Source organism: Hippocampus comes, unplaced genomic scaffold (genome assembly GCF_001891065.2).
Source record: "Hippocampus comes isolate QL1 unplaced genomic scaffold, H_comes_QL1_v1.1 scaffold174, whole genome shotgun sequence".
In the NCBI taxonomy this organism is placed as follows: domain Eukaryota; kingdom Metazoa; phylum Chordata; class Actinopteri; order Syngnathiformes; family Syngnathidae; genus Hippocampus; species Hippocampus comes.
The window spans coordinates 551,118-568,284 of record NW_017805983.1 but is presented as its reverse complement, the minus strand read 5'-3'; the positions used below and the strand labels follow the sequence as shown (position 1 = coordinate 568,284).

Below are 17,167 nucleotides of genomic sequence, written 5' to 3'. Positions count from 1 at the left end.
TCCAAAAAGTCCATTAAGCACACAAGATGATGTCATTTTATTCATCGCTGTGGGTTACACCATACTGGATCTCCTCTCATTTAATCGCCTCTGTACATTTCTAATTCTAATATTATAAATTTCACTTCACCTGTTGGTTGTGAAGATGCTCTTTCAGCGTGACGTTGGAATTGTCTAAGGAGGACAAAATGGTTGTGATTTTTGGGACATTCGCCTCTAAGGTCTTTAACTCCTCTTCCAAGGCCTCCACTACCTGGAAAAGGTGACGGCAAAAAATTCAGTGCTCGGGCTTTTATGTCAAGAGTTGCTTAAATCGAGCAGATTCACTCCTGAAAGTCATGTGCTCGGCCAATATGGGGTTTATAAATATGTATAATATACCTCAACAGCCTGCTTGTGCTGCTCCATTGGCTCGAGAATGCTCTTTTGCATCTTTTCAACCTGTCGCTCGGTGCTGTCCATCCTCTCCTCCTGCGCACTGAGATCACACACGGCAGAAATCTCAGCGAGCACTGGCCGGAAATCCTTCAGCGTGTTCCTGATTCTCGCCGAGTCATCCAGGACCAGCTGCGAGCGTAGATGACAACAAATCATGGTGTAGAGAATCACATTAAAAAAGGCGCGTCTGTTTAGTTGTAAAGCTAGCATGTTACATTTTTGCATGCGGGAGCAGAGCAAGCAGAGGAACGTTTGCGATATAAATGCTTGTCGTCACGAACCTGCAGGGTCTTGGCATGATTCTGGAGGCCTTTGGATGTCGGCAAAGAGCAGGGAGTGCTCAGCCATGCCTGGGCCTCGTCAAACCAACAAGTGGCACCGCACAGGAGGTCTTCGAACTCTTGAAGAGAGGCCGGGATCTAGACCACAAACGAAGCCAAATTCTTTGAGGAATTCTACTTCCCCCCCAAACCGATCCAACCCTTTTGGAATGGACCACAACAAAGGTTGTGGGCCACAAGGGCCGATATCACCGTGACAGCTCTTTACTAAGTCTGTCCAGAAGACAGGAAGTTCCTGTATATCCCGATTACTTTGTCCAAAAATGGCACGTGCCGAACCTTGCTCAGGAAAGCGGTGCGATGCTCAGCCGTCTGCACCGCATCTTGGTAAAGCTGCAGCGGCCGCGTCAGCTGGTCCATAAACAGCTGAGCTTGCTCTGATTGTTCCTCCACCAGATCCTGCACCTCGCTCTCCAGGAGCATCAAGCGACTGTGACACGAGTCCAATTCGTCCCACACGTGCTTGGAAAAACACATTTGATTGACAAGTCAAGTTCGCGAGATGCCGTTCACCCAGTGAGGCAAACGCGTGACGCTCACTCACTCACCTTGAGAGCACGTTGGGCCTCGGCGACAGTGGAGCTCTTTTGCCCCAGAGATGATTTCACTTGGTCCAGGTCAGAGATCAACTCTGTCACTTGGCAAGCCAGTTTTTGAACGGACACGCTCTGCTCTAGCTGCAGAAAAGGCCAGATGGGAATGGACACACACACAAACACTGTGAGAGTTTGGTTCGGAGATCATGACATGATTGAGGATGTTGTTCATTGTGAAGCGAGACCTTTCTTTCAGCTTCCTCCACAGACTCTTGAAGAGTTTGCATTCGCTGGTCAATATCAGCTGGAATCTCAGCATATCGCTCCAGCACGCCGTCCAGGATCCCTTTTAGGTTAACTTTCTGATTGGACAGATCCTTTGTGAGCTCCTTTCAGAGTGAAAATGAAGGCGAAAATGAAGGCCAGGAGAGAGGAAAAAAATTAAAATAAAAAGAAAATAGTGTTTTTCGCTTCTCATGTGGCAAAATAATCAAAATACTTTTAAGGACACAGTGCTGTCTAAAAAAAAAAAAAAAAAAAAAAACTCACCTGGTGCTTTGCTGAACCCATTTCGTTGCCCAGCAAGGGAAGAATAGTGCACATGCTCTTCTCCACCTGTCCTATCCTCTCCTCAAACTGCTTTCTTTCCCTCGCCTTGATCTGGGCAGCAGCAATCACATGGAGATTCCTTTCCTCCAAACTGTAGAGAACATGTTTTTTTTCCCCCATACGTCTGCTATGAAAGTAATATCAAGATGTTCTGTACCGAACTAACCGTTTGACATTTTCTCGAATCTTCACAAGGGTTTCACCAAAAGTCCCTGGCAGACTTGCGGGATCTTTGGAAGTAGTCAAGCTCAAGACATGCTCCAGGCGGTGCTCCAGTGTAGCCAAAGTTTGCCTCTCTCGTTCTAGACCAACCTCCTGCAGCTCTGCCTGGGCCAGAAGCTTCTGGAGTTCATCTTGTGTGAACACGAGAGCGGAGGAGTCAGGAACCTCGGCCTGGAGTCTCGACAATGAGGTGCAGCACTGTTCCACCTATAGACGAATATTTATCAAATCTAAAATTCCCACAAAGGTTGATTGTCATCGCTTTCAAGGAGTATTTGCATGATAGGTTTCGCGAGACTTACACTAGTTGTGATATCCTCCCATTCCTCGAGTCTCTGATCTGCTTGTGCCATGAGCAGACCAACACCGCACCGCAGTGATACCCAGCGCCTCCAGAGGGCGCCGAGCTCTCCATCCTTTCCAATGCCACATCCCTGCACGGGACATCTTTCTCGGAGCTCTTCAATCTTCCTAGCGAGGTCGCAGACACCCTCCATCAAGTGCTTTAATGGAGAGAACAAAAAGAATCTGGTGGCGTCTTGAAAAGCGCAATATGAATTTTAGGAAAGCCTCCGGTGTCCAAGCTTGGGTTCGAAACTGCGTTAACATTTCAACTCATGCACGAGGTGCAACTGGAGCGATGCCACATCTGGCTTACGGTGCCTACCTTACACCTTTTGTGTTGCGCCAGACATTTTTCATAGGACGTCACTTCTTGCGCCGCACAGGCCGAAAGCTTTGCTTCAAAATCAAGAAGACGCCGCCGCATGTCTTTGTGACAAACCCTGTGGCTTTGTTGTCGAAGTTCACATCTGAAACAGAGTTTTCGCACTTGCCTTTAAAAAAAAAAACTGGAGAAAAAAAAGGCCTAATAACCGAGCCAGTACCTCTGCAAGGACTCCAGTCTGAGCTGAGCCTGAGCCTCCAGCACGGCCCTTCCCACTAACAATTGACTCAAGATGCCAATGTGCAGATCTTGAGTCTCCGAGCAGGAAAGGCAGACTTGCTGAGGCACCAGTTCAACAAGATGCTGGATATGGGCAACAAATCCTTCTTCCAGAGCTTCGATGGCCTGTTGCGTCTGAGTCTGTTCCTCCGTACAGTCAAGGAAGCCACCGGGAGCTGATAAAAATGTGATCTCAGCATTGTGAAGAAAGTTGATGGCTCCCTGAGCAGCCCACTGGTAATCTTTCAAGGATTCTCGAGTCTTGGATAAACACTCCTGTTGAATACAAATTCCAAAAAGATCTGTTGAGACTCACAATTCACTCCGAAAACCTGAAAGCTCAAATATGGTGGCAAAAACCCGAGAGGTCACCCAACTTGAAATTTTCGATTGTGTTACTTATCGGAAACTTGTTTGTTCCAATCTGATCATTTTGCAGCTCGAGTGGTCGTGTTGGACCTTCAAGGTTGCACCGCATTCATGTTCTCTCGACTCACCATCTGTAAATGACATTCCTGCATGGTTGAATCACCCAGTAAATGTAAATCACTGCGGCTCTTGAAGTCAATTTCCTCTTTCCGAGCCAGAGCGCGCAACAGGCGCATCGCAGACTCCATGTTTCTCCACATCACCCATCGCCTTTGCAGGGCGACATCGACGGCGCTTTCATCGGGACCGACTGGTTCCGCACCCCGCAGCTCTCGTGCCGTTCTTCGGAAGAATTCCGTCAAGGCGGGAAGCTCGGAGGAAAAGCGCAGGCCCAGAAGAAGCTCGCCCTCTAAATGTTTCATCTCATCCGTGGCAGCCTGCTCCGAAGAAGCAAACGCCGCTACAGCGCCGCTAATGCTCCGCCTCTCCAAATCCACCTCCGTTGGGCGCAGCTCCGGAGCGATCACCTCCAGTTGCTCCGCCGCTTCTTGACAGCGCGTCTTCATCAGCGGGAGGTCGACCAAGAGCGCCTGGCAACGTTTGAACCTCTCACCCAAACTTAACGTTCCGTCTTTCGCCTGCTGGATTTGCTCTTGGGACACGTCCCTTGAATCCTCCATTTGCTTCTTCAGTTGCAGATATTTGTCTTGCTCAAAAGCGTGAAAACTCAGAACCTTGCACCTGTCTTGCAGTTCTCCAACGGTGCAGAGCAGAGCGCTGCGCTCGCTCTCCAGGCAGTGTTGAATCTCTTGCACTTGACACTGATGTTCCATGAGCATGTGCTTCACCAGTGCAATCGTTAAAACGGTTTCCTGCGTCATGGGGAAATGATGTTGGTCCAAAGAAGAGGAGATGTTCTTTAAGCTACGCTCGATGGTAGACAGCTCCTCACCGGAAGAGGTACGCTCATGAATCAGCTCCTCCAAATGCCAGCTGGTTGCACTCTCTTGTGCCAGCAAGCCATCAAATTGCGTCCAGATGGCCGAGAGCCTGTTGACAAGGTAACGGCTCTCTCCGGGGCTCAGACCTTCTGCTATGACCTGGCACCTTTTCTCCAAAGAATCGACCAGATTTAGATGACACTCGATATCCTCGGCGACTCCTTGGTGATGCTTTCGCTTGCTCTCGAGCGAGCTGACGTCAACTCTGGAAACGTTCTCCGCATAAGCACGGGCGTCTCTGTTGGCGTTTGTTTCGACGAGCCACGTGTCGATGCCGTCAAGGTGATCTAACAATTCCTCCCTCTCCTGGAGATTGTTCATCATCGCGTCAAGAACATCCTCCAAGTTTTCAGTGAGCGCTTCGTAGAGCTCTTCGACGACTTCTGACCCTTGGGCGTAGTCCTCATTGTCCGCGTCAGAGGTTTCCCGCCCCGTTTGTTGTCGTTGCATCTCGGACCTTCTGATGACGATATCCGTCTGATATTTCCTGATTTGATCAATCTGAATTCGAGCTTCTTCGGGGAAAAGAGACAACTTTTTGCCAATGCTGATGTGGTATTCCATCCGTTTTGCCCACGCGATGCATTCTTGGAACTGCTTGTTAGCATCAGCGTCAAGTATGGAGGGGTCAGCCTGGATTTTGGTAGTCTCCAGTAAGGTCCTCAATTCTTCAAGGTCACGTGTAATGCTGTCCTTCTCGTTCTGACCTATACCGGTTTGGAAAAGAGCATCTGAGAAAGATTGTAGATGCGCATGCAGCTGGTGACACATTTTGAGGTCTTCGCTCAAACCAAAAAGTTCTAACGTGTTTTTGGTGCCGTGACCTTTGCCACGGGACTCCACGGATTCCTGAATCGCTTCAATCTTGTCTTTAAGCCGTTGAGCCTCTTTCATCAGGGCGGATGATTGACGGGACGAATTAGCTGCCTGACACAGGGCTCTCTTGATACTTCCGCTCAAAAGTCTCCACTCATCTTGCACATCTCCAAGCTGAGCGAGAAGAGCACCCGAGCTTTCGGCATCGCTCAAGTGGACGGCCAACTGGCTGCTCGACGCATGGAGCCCCTGCCACATTTCTTCCTTTCCTTTCAAGGTTTGCAGCAAGGAGCGGAGTTTTTCAGCTTGGAGAGCACTGCTTCCCAAGGCGCCTCTTGAAGAAAAGAAAGAAAGCAAAATGATATCAAGACGACGCATACGTTAACGTGACAGAGTTGGCAAGAGTTAGCCTTCAAACATGGTGACGCTAAAGTTGACTTAGTCGTACAATTGCTAGAGAAGCATAAAATCAAATCACAGGTTCCAACATCCCTAGGCGGGGAGGACTCAGCTGCATGGATGGAATCTTTTTTTTTTTTTTATTTTCCTCATTACTCACAAGTTATTCTTCTCAGTATCGACTTGACGCAGGAAAGCTTTGATTGTCTCGAGCTGTTTGCGATACTGTTTGGCTTCCCCCAGCTGGGCCGTTTTGACTTGCACTGTGGCCGAGGCGTCCAGCAGCGCAGAAGTCCACTGGGCTTGCAGTCTTTTCAAGACATTTGGAGCATAAGATTGAGAAGAACTGCTACTTTTCATCAGAGCAACTTGGTCCAGCACACGTTGCTTGTAAGCCTGCAGTAGCCGGAATGAAAATTTTGTGAGTGGGGGGCATTCAATACAAAAAATTACAATCTATTCATACACCGAGATGAATAGCGTAATGCGTAAAAATGACTCCCTACCTCCGCCTTCTCCAGTTGTCTGGCCATAGCCGCAACATCCAGCTGGGCTGGCAGATATCGACAAGCCAGCACATTTTGGACTGCTCTGATCAGTCTGATCTCCGCCTCACTTGGTGAAGACCGAAGGTACCAGTTTAAATCCAAGCGCGTCGTCCTCTACAACATCAACTAAATGTCAATGCAACTTGCGACACAACGAAGGAGTAAGAAACAGAATGAAAATGAGACAAGTTGAGAAAATAGGGTCAAGTTATTCAAGAGTAAACACTCACATTTATAATGTCGTTTCTTTCGACCATGTCTTGGATCTCGGACAAAAGGCCCTGCATGGTGGAGCCGCGTTTGGACCAGGGATGTCCCGGGGATTCGCAAGTGCCCTCCTGGTCAAATGGCGGCTTTTCCAACCTCACATCAGAGGACATCTCTAATCCGACCTAAGCGATGCACATAAAAGCACGGGCAGGGTCACCCCCTCCCAAAAAAAAGGCAAATTCTGTTCCTGTTTGGCCTCAGATAACAGCGCTTCCTGTTCATGTTAGCGTGTTGACAGTAGCCAGGCGAGTCAGTACAGTGAACGCAAGAATTTGCAAAGTGTGGAACAGTACGCCTCGGGCCTGGGGACGGAAGATTATGAGCTCGTCAATTAAATGAGAAGGCAGCATGAGCATGCACCACACACGGCATGTGAATGTAAAAATCGAAGCGTTTTTTTAAATACGCTTTTCGGAAGAGAACAGCCCACACAATAGTCGGCAAAAGCTGCAGTTTACACGACGAGTCGAGAGGCCACGTTGAGAGATTTCGACACGACTGCTTAATGGGGTACCCTTTCAAAATGCAAAGCCACAGGCAAAAGACAAAAAAAAAATAACAACTTACTTTTGCCGTCCCCTGGGCCTCCAAAGATACTTCAGCCATGGAAGAATCGTTGCATCTTTTGGGGATCAAATATTTATAGCAGTGTGTTTGCCCCCCAGGGTGACTGCAATCTGTAATCTCTTCTTGTTTGGCATGCGGAAATGGCTTTTTTGCATCTGAAATCAGCAAGATTAAAATGTCCAATGAAGCCACACAATGTGCCCCCTCCCGACTACACCCCCGAGACTTGGTTTGCTGAGATTGTTGATTTGCAGTCGATTTTGACTTACGGCTTTTAATGTTTCCATTTGGTGAGGACACACGAGACACATCTGATTCAGGCTCGTCCAGTGCCGATTTTCGCTGCACAATTGTGACCACGCTGTCACTCTCGCGCTCTGCTCCCTCACAAAACAGAGCGCCATTCGAACCTCCATCTGAGGATTCATCGAGCCTCTCCATCGCAGTCATAAAGATGGCCTTTGGGGTTCCTCCAGCCTTCAGGGATTTTTCTGTATCAGTTATCTTCAAGGTTTCCGGATAGTTTGCTCGTCTTGCCTTATTTGACCTTTCTGAGGATGGACATTTCATTGGAAAATATTTGTTGGTGTCATCTGCTGGCCCAAGAGACTGCAAGACGCTGCGTTTTTTTTTAACACTTCTGAGGGCCTCGTAGCTTTAGATTGGGAAATATTAGGACGCGGGAAAAACAAGATGACGGTCGAGGGGTTAAGTCAGAACATGTATCTCAAGGGGCATAACTACGGACATGAGTTTAGAACGTAAATACTGTTCATGAATAAGGGCATAAAATATACCACTCAAGGTACAGAAACGGCATGACGAAACGCAAAGCATTTTGACTCTCGGCTTTTAGGTTTACTTGGCGTAACCAAAACACCCGGACTTCCTCTCAGATGAGTCAAGTATTTTTGTGTTCATGGTCAGTAATGGATGATTTTTGTTTCAACACATTACATGCAATCAGTACAAAATTGGCTCTCGTTTGGTGCTATTACCTGGCTCGGGTGGGATGGTTGTGCTTGAACTGTTTGGCTCCTAAATTGTAGCTGGCTGAAGACCTGCTTCACCCCATCAGTCATGTTGTCAACACAGCTCTGTTTCTCTCGTTGATAAACGGACCTTCAGTTTACAGCTAGAACATAAGGTGGGGGCGGGGGGGGGGAGACAACGGAAGTTTAGATGTGATCCCACTAAATTCTTTTGAGAACCGGATGCTGCGGTTCGGGACCTTGCGGTACCTGTCAAGGCCGTCATGAATTTTCTGCAGAGTGATGTTGCTATCTGCTGGAAGCATTTGTTTTGAGACTCTGCAGTCCCTTTCGGTTCAGATACTCCAGAGGCCAGGCCCTTCAACCTTGCATCACAATCCTGAGAAAAGAAAATCCTCGATTATTGCTCTTTAACTGATATATTCTGATGCACAGATTTCTTCAAACAGAACACAAATTATGTAGTGTGGTAACGTTGAACATTGCGCAGGGTTTGAAGTGGCAAACAGAAGTCACATGTCCACTTCCTACTTGCATTGCATTCTTAATGTCACGGTTTGCATGAAGAAGAACAAAGTCCTGAACACAAAAAGAGTCCAAAGTATCAAACAAAAACCATGGCCGAAGCAAAAAACTAACAGTAATAGACACAGCAACAGAAAGCATGACGGAGACAAACCGAAACGATGACCCGACACAAAGCGGTCGGGCATCAAGTGACAACGAATTACAGTACACAATTTGGGACAGGTGTGCAGCTGCAGGCAGAGACCCTCCAGTGCCACCTGTTGGTCACAAACAGATCCATGACACCTGAATTGTGCTGTTTAAAGTGGACGTCGGCTTCTAGCGCCATCAAGTGCTATTGCAGTGGACTTGCATCCTGGTGGAGCCCAGACTCGCTTTCACATGTGCTCCTGTCGTTGGCGTCACTGAATTTGGAAAGTTCCACAAGCTCTTGTTGCTAAAGACTGCTGAAGCAGAAAGAAGGACCGCCGAGTGATGCACAACAAGACGATTGTGATGGTTCTGGAGATTTCAAACGTTGCTCAGGGTTTTTGAGAGCTGGCAATTTCAGGAACTTGCAAATGCAAATCACACCACAAGTGTTGTGAGAGTATTTGCTTTTGGTGATGTCCGCTGCATGCACCACACACAAAATTGACGGGGAGAAATTGGTACCTCGTGCTGACTTCAGAAGCGAAAAACACAAATGATGCTTTTAATTTGTCTATACTCTGCTCGATTTTCTATCCGCCGGAGCATTCACCTCTAGTTGTCATAGTAACGTATCGTTGTACGTAGCAGACAGGGTGAGCGGGGGCTCCATTCAAGACTGACTTGTCTCCATGTTTTTCCATCTCTGTTGCTTTGCTGTATTTGGTTTTCTTAATGTGAAAATGTCATTCTTAGCTATTGTCTTTACATAACAAAAATTCAATATTTTTCCTTGACAATTATTGATATACATTTTTTTTAAATGGGAATCAAAATAAAAGGGGAAAAAAATTATATCACTCATAACATTTACCTGAAAGAAAATGGAGCGACTTTAAACAGGCATTTAAACTTCAAATCCATGTATCAGGAAGACTAAAATTCAGACCCACTACCGCAGTTTCAGTTTCTTTTCATCATTCATCTAAGCTTTAATGAGACTATTTGGCTGGCGCAAGGCTGTTGTGATTTTGGCACAGCTGTGCCACAGGTTATTGGTCTTCACGTACCGCCTGCAGTGAGCTCAGACACTCCTGGTTGGAAAACACTGCACATCATTAGAATTCTGACATCAGGTCTGCATAGTATCGAGTGCCATTTTCTGAGTTCGTGTGATCAGTCTGCTTCAGCTCACTCACCTCAGACAAGGTCGAACAGTCTGCAGGGCCGCCTTCCGCCCTCTGTTTTGTTTGCTGACTGGAGTCTTGGATTTCCCGTTTCAGGTCGTCTCCTTCGAACGCTTGCTGGCTGACGTGATGGATCTGTTCTTAAAGTTGTCCTTTGCCCTTGAATCTATTGGTGAAACAAACGAACAACACTGTATTGAACCGCGTGCGGTTTACGAAACACACCTCCACAGCAGATTGGGCTTGTCCAAAATGATTAAAAGCAACAAACGGACACTCCTTAGTGAGCAAGTGGAAACAAATAAGGGAAAAATAGAAACAACAGATCCGTGTGAACACACCCATACGTGACACAATAACACGCTAATCGAGCTTGCCCCAGTCACCTCCTTGACGGTGCTTCGTGTCTCTTCAAAGCTTCCACCTGTTATGTTGCTTTGAAAGTTGTGGCGTTCTTTTTTTGCCAGGATTTCTCTGATGAATTGAGCTGTAAAAGTGACAAAAGCTAAATGATAGGCTCATTTCTCACCCTGTGGGACCCCCCCCCCAAAACAAATGCATAGACAGTGCCAAAATGTGATTATATATTTTAGTTGCCGTGCAATTAGAGTACCAAGTGCACAAATATAGTCTATGTAACGCATACTGTGTACCTGCTCGACTGGATTTAAAAAATAATTTAAAATACCGTTGCTGGTGTATTTCCAAATTTCTCTTTCATACTCTCTTTGCAGCAATGCAAATATTATTCCAAATGCTCACACGCTTTCTGTAGCCTCCAACAACACACATGCAGGATGAATGCAGGTGTGAACATGTTGAAATAAAGACTTGGGCGTTTTCACACACACACACACACACACACACACACACACACACACACACACACACACACACACACACACACACACACACACACACACACTTTTTGTGGCCGGGCAGAAACACAACTTCACGAAACAAGTAAAACTTGCCACACTGCACACCTTTTTCAACCAACCATTATTAGCGTTTGTGAGAATGTGACGAGTTAAGAGTTACTTGAATGGAGTTGAAATTCACTATTTAATTTAAAGACATCCATTTTGGTTATCCTCCGTCCTTCAACTATAGAATCACCTTTGTGTTCAACTAAACAGGCCCAGAAGTAAATTTGTCGTCATACTTTTTGTGGCCGTTTTTATTTGGTGGTGTGCCATGAAATTGTTCAAATGTAAAACGGGTGCCTTGGATCAATAAAGGCTACAATAAAGGTTATTATGGATTGCTTGTACACCCAAAAAGGTGTCAAACCGTCATCGTAAACTCATTCAAAGATTTCAAAGAACTTTTAACCCTAAACTATGATTGTCATATAATCACTATATACTATGATACATTGTTATTGAATAATTTGAAATTGTAACTTTGTAATTATAGGTGTTAACATTTTTTGTTGATTGGTTCTGAGAGAGCAACAGAATTCCACTCACTCACTGCAGTGTGTTGCATCCTTTTTGACCTTTCGTGACCGCAACAGATGTTCAGAGAGTCAAAATATTCCCCATCTGAGGCTTTATTGAAGGCAATTGATGTTGTCGGAGGTGAGAGTAAAGTGACATCCTGTGCAAGTCACGTCTGGAGTACTACACGTATCACGCTATTGTGGCAAATAAACCAGTGACGTAGACTCACCTGTGAATTTCAAGTGAATACATTCAAGTAATCACTAGGGCTAAGAAGCAAGTCTTAAATCAAGTCGTATAATCCTGTTCTGCACTAACACAAATTGGAATGATAATGAAATGCATTTTCACTCATCATGACCCCAAAAAGCAGATCTACACCTACAGCCGTTTTGAACTACTGCACATGACCAATTGCCAAGATGTCTGTTTGCAGCGGAGGGAAAGACTATTCTATTCATACAAGATGTCTGTTTGCAGCGGAGGGAAAGACTATTCATGAATATGAATCAATGTAATCGAGTTCTCTCATGCAGGTAGGCAATTGTGGGTGGAGCCGTTGTGCGCCTGAATGAGTCATAGTCTGACTATGTGAATGATCACTGTTTTCAAACATAGACAAACATATCACGAATCATAACAATTTAGAAAAATTAATAGAATTCGTGGGTAGACTAGCTATGAAACTTCTTGGCAGAACAGAAAATACACATATTCAGGCATTATTTTGCAGCTCTGAGTAAAGCGGTTAAGTGTTAGTGGGTAAATTGTCCGCTAGATGGCGCAGTGCAAACAAACTCAAGAGGTAAACTGCGTCATTTTGAGTAGAAGAAGCTTTACCACCACGACTTTGACGTCAGGAGACTGGTGCTAGCTTGACCTTCCTTCTGCTCGGTAACAAACAGAAAGGTGCTATCTCAATATTGTAACTCGTTTAGTCATGCATTGCGTTGGTGGTTAACATTTATTATGAAGTGAAAGCTTTATAATAAAATACGTGTTATATTCATTGGCGTGATTAGTTAGCTCGTCTTGTTAGCCTACAGCTAGTAATCGCTACTTTAGCTTTAGCTATGCTTCAGAGAACAGATGTGAAGTTAGTGAGACGTTAAATTGATTCCACATGAGCTGCATGCTTCGTCGTCATCTTGTACAAATAAAAAACTTGGCCACTAACAAATGACAGAAATAGTCTTCAAATATATGTAAAGCATTCTTAGCTTTACATTCTGTTTACTGAGAATTGATACAATTGACGGTCAAATATCATGTGATCAAATGCACTATACATTTTGATGAATAAGCAGTAATCTTCTGAGTTATGGATTTAAAATAAAATTTCAGATTCTGCTCCCCTTCAAAAAAAAAAGTGATAAAGTCGCCCTTTAAACACAATAAACGTAACTGAAGACGTTACTTACGTTTCTGTTGTTGCTTCCTCTTGCAGATGGCTGGACGCATGTTTGCAAATTGGTGGGCCAAAATGAGCCCTTACTACACCAAGGCCTATCAAGAAATGTGGGTCGGTGTTGGCATCATGACGTACCTCTACTACAAAATCTCCTATGGAGGTGAGTCAAAATTTCTTGCTGGCTGTGCAAGTTACTTTCATGTATTGGGAGGAGTACATACATGGGAGAAATGCAATGTTACATGCATACATAATATATTGCAGAAGATAACCCTAAAATCTACCTAAAGAAGCTTTGTAGTCATCTAAGAGACCCGGGGTGTCAAACTCTGATCCTTCAGGGCCACTTCGCTGCATATCTTCCATCTCTTCCTAGTGCAACACACCTGATTCAAATGAGCAGGGTCGGTATCACGTTCCTGCAGAGATAATTATTATGCCCATGCAGACCGGAGTGTGACACCCCTGAAATATACCATTTTTAATCAGAACTATGTCATTGTGGTAGAACATGTTGCATCTTACTGGTGTGAATTAGTGACAAACTTTTCATTTTCTTTCATTGTAGGCAAGAAAGCAGTGAAGGACAGTAAGTATCCAAACGTCTGAAAATGTGATTGTTGTGGTTTATTTTGGTGAGTGATCTGTGAAGTACACTTTAAAAATTCATGTTATTAAATTATTTTATAAACGGACATTTTGGGATTTTTTTTCTCAACCAGTGTGCAGTTACATGAATTCCCCTCTAGATGTCGGTGTCACAAAAGCGAATCCAATTATTTATATTATTTTTTTCATGGACTAATTCAATTTGTATTTCTTTTTGCAGAGCCAGCACATTAGGGTTTTCCACTTCTGACCAACCCCTCCTGCTGTAAAGTTACCCCCATTCACATTGGACATCTTGTTAATATGGATCTAATAAAGTTGTCAGTGAACAAACTTCTTTGCTTTTGTTTTCATGAGTGATATTTTCCCCTCTGCTTGTAAAGTTCATACAGACACTACAGAAAATAGGTTAACGGTCTCGGTTCTTGTGGAGATTGCAGATACCAGGCAGCAAGACTGAAGACAAAAATAATCTGACATTGAGTTAGTCCTCCATGGCGGTATTTCACACTGTACTGCAGCAGTTTGACACATTGGTGAATCGTCATTTGCATCAACAAAGAACGGTGCTTGCACGATTTTGTCGTAATGGTAAATTTAATTTTGTATATCCAAAGTACAACATGCGTCTGTGAGAACTTGTGAATAGTAATACTCGTACTGGTTTGACAAAAAGTAGTTAGGTGGCAGGTCCGGGAAGTCAGACAAAACATTCCAGAAATTACTCCCAAAACAAAAACTTTAATTAGCATCTAGGAGCATTAATAACAATAACAGAGAAGCAAGAATGATTTGTGGTGAATGTGTTGTGCCCGCCTATAAGCACCATCTTAAAAAAATGGATGAGAACGTATTATGTTATTTTTCTCGTGGGATTTAAATTGGGCTTTGCTACTTAAATCACTTTGCTACTGAAGCATGTGAGTGGGGGAGGTGGAAAAAGGTCTCTGGCGCCCTCCCTCAGCTCGCACACACAGTCCGCAGCTCTTTTTCTCCCACATTCAAACATGGCGAAAGTCTTGACGACCAGACCGTCACCTCCATCCTCCTCACCTTCATCCAAACAACCGCCGCCGAGATCTGAACCCTCCTCCTCATCTCCGGCACAGTGATGACCCGGGAGGATGGAGAAGTTGTCGGCGAGCCTGTCGGAGATCTCCTGGAGCCCGCTTGCGCTGCCGTTGGACGCGGTGGTCAGCAAGTTCCGTCTGCCCACTCTGGTCCGCCTGGCCCACGGTAAGAGAATTTACAGTCACGCAGGTGCTACTTCGTTCAGGAAACATATCACTTTTAGGTTGCGAGTGCTGTCACTTTGACAATTGCCCGCCGTTAAGTTAAAAGAAAGAAACACAATTCAAGTGTTGCAATGAGGAAAACGAAATAAATACTAAAAGACTATAGTGTTTACATGTGATGTTGACTTTGGAAAAACGACGCAATTAAAGTGTAAAGCTTAACAATCTGGGTTTTTAATAGCGGCAAGTTAGCGTAAATATTTAGTGTTTCCGGTGAAGACTACAAAATAAACCGCTGTTTTAACACTATTTTAGACAGATCGTATTTAAAAAATGTTCCTTAGTTGTGTCATACTTAACATAAAGCCATTTAAATACAGATAGTGAAAATAGGTGTCAAGAAGGACATTTTTTTTGAAAAGTCAAATACATTTCCGTCTCACGTCATTCATTTTTGCTACTTTGACGTGGTGACAAAGTCAGCGTTCTTTGATTCTGTAGGTTAATCCTAAACCAGCGATTTGTATGAAAGTCGTCTGTACGTTTCTTGTAATATGCGCTGCTTGTTTCCAAAGTGAATGTGTCGCCCTGCACCTCGGGGGGCTTGACTTTGGGAACGAGCGGTGTGGGTGTTCTGTCCAAGTTGTTCTGGTCCAGAGCTTCTCCGGAAAAGCCACAAAGTGTCTGTTGTGCTGCTGAAGTGCCGCTCAATTCTTTTCATATGTAAATGATGCAACGTGTCGGCGGATGCGCTGAATACTAAAGATCCGCCAAGGGGAAAGTCTCCAGCTTTGCGTCGTCGAGAAAACCGCGCGTCTCATCCGTGTCACGCTCCATCGAAATGTACGACTGCTTGCATTTGCGGCGCGCTCCCGCGACGCTGGTTGCTTGTTTCCGCAGCCAGACAGCGCAAATGATATTCAATCATATTCAATCATAAACATGCGCTGTTTCCATTTCATATTTATCACCATGCAGATGGGATGTTTTGACAAATTAACATCTACACTATCATAAGAGGATCGTTTCCAGACTGGAGTGTTTGGAGACAAATCCAGAGAGGCCAGATTGAGATGGTTTGGGCGTGCAGAAAGTGGAACAACCAGATAGAAGGAAAACGGGAGGAGAAAGAGAACTTTTATGGAAGTGATGAGGGAAAACTTGCAGGTAGCTGCAGTGAGACCAGACATGCCGAGAACAGTGGGGCCCGTGGTCTTCTCTGTCATGACTAGGAGCCTTCTGCGATGGCATCACACAAAGCAAAACACACCTGCGGAAGGAAATTGCTTTTTCAAAAGCGTTGCAACATTCGCTCGGATCTTTTGTGTTCTATCGTCGCGAAAACAGAAACACGAGTCAGGCTCTCATTGCCTGTGTGCGTGTGACTCAATCGAACCATGCACTGGTGCTTTCCGTCGGAGTCTGCCGTTGTCTTGACGATGGCTCTATTGCGGAGTTCTGTGTGTGTGTGTGTTGACAGCGTAATAGTGGGCTGCCAGCCGCGTCGCATGATTTGGGGGTTTTGAACTGTCACCGGTGGTAATTATGGACATCCATTCCTCAATGTACAGTATGTGTTACAGAATGAGTTTTCGTATTTTACATCGCTTAGCTATTTATTTTGGCTTTTGGGGGGGAAAAAATGTATGCCACGTTTAACCTATACATGCTTTTGGATGTGTGTGTGTGTTTCTCTCAGGCGAATGTGTTGAGGGTCTGTCAGAGGATGACGTGGTTCTGCTCCACTCCTGCCGTCAGTGGACCACAGTGACCGCTCATAGTTTAGAAGAAGGCCATTACGTCATCGGGCCCAAGATTGACATCCCTCTACAATACCAAGGTGAGGGGATACTGTGTTCTCACACACACGCACACGCAGACATGACTTTGTGTTGATGTAATTGGTGAGGAGGGTCAATTTAGTCTTATGCATACTGTACATGGACTTCTTTACATTGTAGCAAATAGCCATTTCTTCACACACTCCCTAAGAACATACAAGAAAAAAGGATGAGGGGTGTACTCACTTTTGTGAGAGACTGTCTTCCAGACAATCTGTCGTCATGCCACAACAAATCAACACTGGTAGTTTCCCTCTCTCCCGTTCATTGACTGCAAATGCTGGATGTGGGTTGGGTCTGCTCAGTATGACCTCACCGAAGCTCAACCCCGCCATCCCGTTCTTGAGACTGCCGGACCAGTCGTATTATTCACTGTGTAACTGGAGCTTTATGCCTCCTCTTCATTGCTTCCTCGACTGATGGAGGAGCGCTGATGTCACCTCACACCACTCCCGCCTCCCTGGCTCCTTTTTGAAGAAAAATGAGAGAACATTTGGGGTCAAGTGAAGGAAGTATGATGAGATGAACACTTGACTGGGTTGATTGACAGATAAAGGACCGAGCTAAGGATACAAGGCTGCGAAATCGAGATTTGCTCGTTTCAAAGAAATGTTTTGCGCATTTTTTTCTGTAAAACTGAAGAGATGACATGAAGTCGAGTGTCAACAAGAAAAGTAGAGTTCAAATGATTGTTTTATTGTGGGATGGTAGGAAAGTACTTTTTTTGT

The 17,167-nt window shown here is 45.1% G+C and overlaps 3 protein-coding genes across 15 annotated transcripts in view; 2 read left to right on the top strand and 1 right to left on the bottom strand.

Annotated features, from left to right (window-relative positions):
- syne2a (spectrin repeat containing, nuclear envelope 2a) overlaps positions 1-12,846 on the bottom strand; it is a 40,992-nt gene extending 28,146 nt beyond the window's left edge. For 5 of the 12 annotated variants that reach the window (XR_002170681.1, XM_019891059.1, XM_019891058.1 and 2 more), the window contains exons 1-19: positions 9,911-10,112; positions 8,304-8,433; positions 7,332-8,197; positions 7,063-7,217; positions 6,456-6,617; positions 6,184-6,339; positions 5,838-6,073; positions 3,590-5,612; positions 3,034-3,368; positions 2,814-2,958; positions 2,449-2,649; positions 2,091-2,353; positions 1,865-2,015; positions 1,561-1,704; positions 1,328-1,456; positions 1,059-1,241; positions 720-857; positions 382-567; positions 131-253 (exon numbers count right to left, since the gene is read on the bottom strand). Coding sequence is in view for 11 of the 12 variants with exons in the window: in XM_019891059.1 (XP_019746618.1) it covers positions 131-253; positions 382-567; positions 720-857; positions 1,059-1,241; positions 1,328-1,456; positions 1,561-1,704; positions 1,865-2,015; positions 2,091-2,353; positions 2,449-2,649; positions 2,814-2,958; positions 3,034-3,368; positions 3,590-5,612; positions 5,838-6,073; positions 6,184-6,339; positions 6,456-6,617; positions 7,063-7,217; positions 7,332-7,632 (5,031 nt within the window). In the remaining variant the exon portion in view is untranslated. The other 7 variants (XM_019891051.1, XM_019891053.1, XM_019891054.1 and 4 more) reach the window with 7 other exon arrangements.
- On the top strand, positions 12,138-13,696 carry atp5mj (ATP synthase membrane subunit j). 2 transcript variants are annotated; one of them, XM_019891066.1, is made up of 4 exons: positions 12,138-12,252; positions 12,791-12,914; positions 13,323-13,343; positions 13,584-13,696. In XM_019891066.1, exons 2-4 carry the CDS (start codon positions 12,791-12,793, stop codon positions 13,595-13,597), a joined length of 159 nt encoding a protein of 52 aa, XP_019746625.1. In that variant the 5' UTR covers positions 12,138-12,252; the 3' UTR covers positions 13,598-13,696. The 2 variants fall into 2 exon arrangements, with proteins under 2 accessions (XP_019746625.1, XP_019746626.1); XM_019891067.1 differs by having other exon boundaries at positions 12,175-12,244; positions 12,789-12,914.
- A 62-nt stretch (positions 13,697-13,758) lies between these two features.
- The window catches only part of gareml (GRB2 associated, regulator of MAPK1-like), a 9,863-nt gene continuing 6,454 nt past the window's right edge, over positions 13,759-17,167 (top strand). The window contains exons 1-2 of the mRNA XM_019891065.1: positions 13,759-14,599; positions 16,298-16,438. Coding sequence (XP_019746624.1) covers positions 14,488-14,599; positions 16,298-16,438 — 253 coding nt within the window. The 5' untranslated portion in view covers positions 13,759-14,487. The remainder of the gene's footprint in view (positions 14,600-16,297; positions 16,439-17,167) is intronic.

Excerpts from the sequence above, each read along its gene's own strand:
- atp5mj (XM_019891066.1), top strand. The coding sequence starts at position 12,791 with ATGGCTGGACGCATGTTTGCAAATTGGTGGGCCAAAATGAGCCCTTAC. Across the intron at positions 12,915-13,322 it reads CTACAAAATCTCCTATGGAG|GCAAGAAAGCAGTGAAGGAC; the intron begins GTGAGTCAAAAT and ends CTTTCATTGTAG.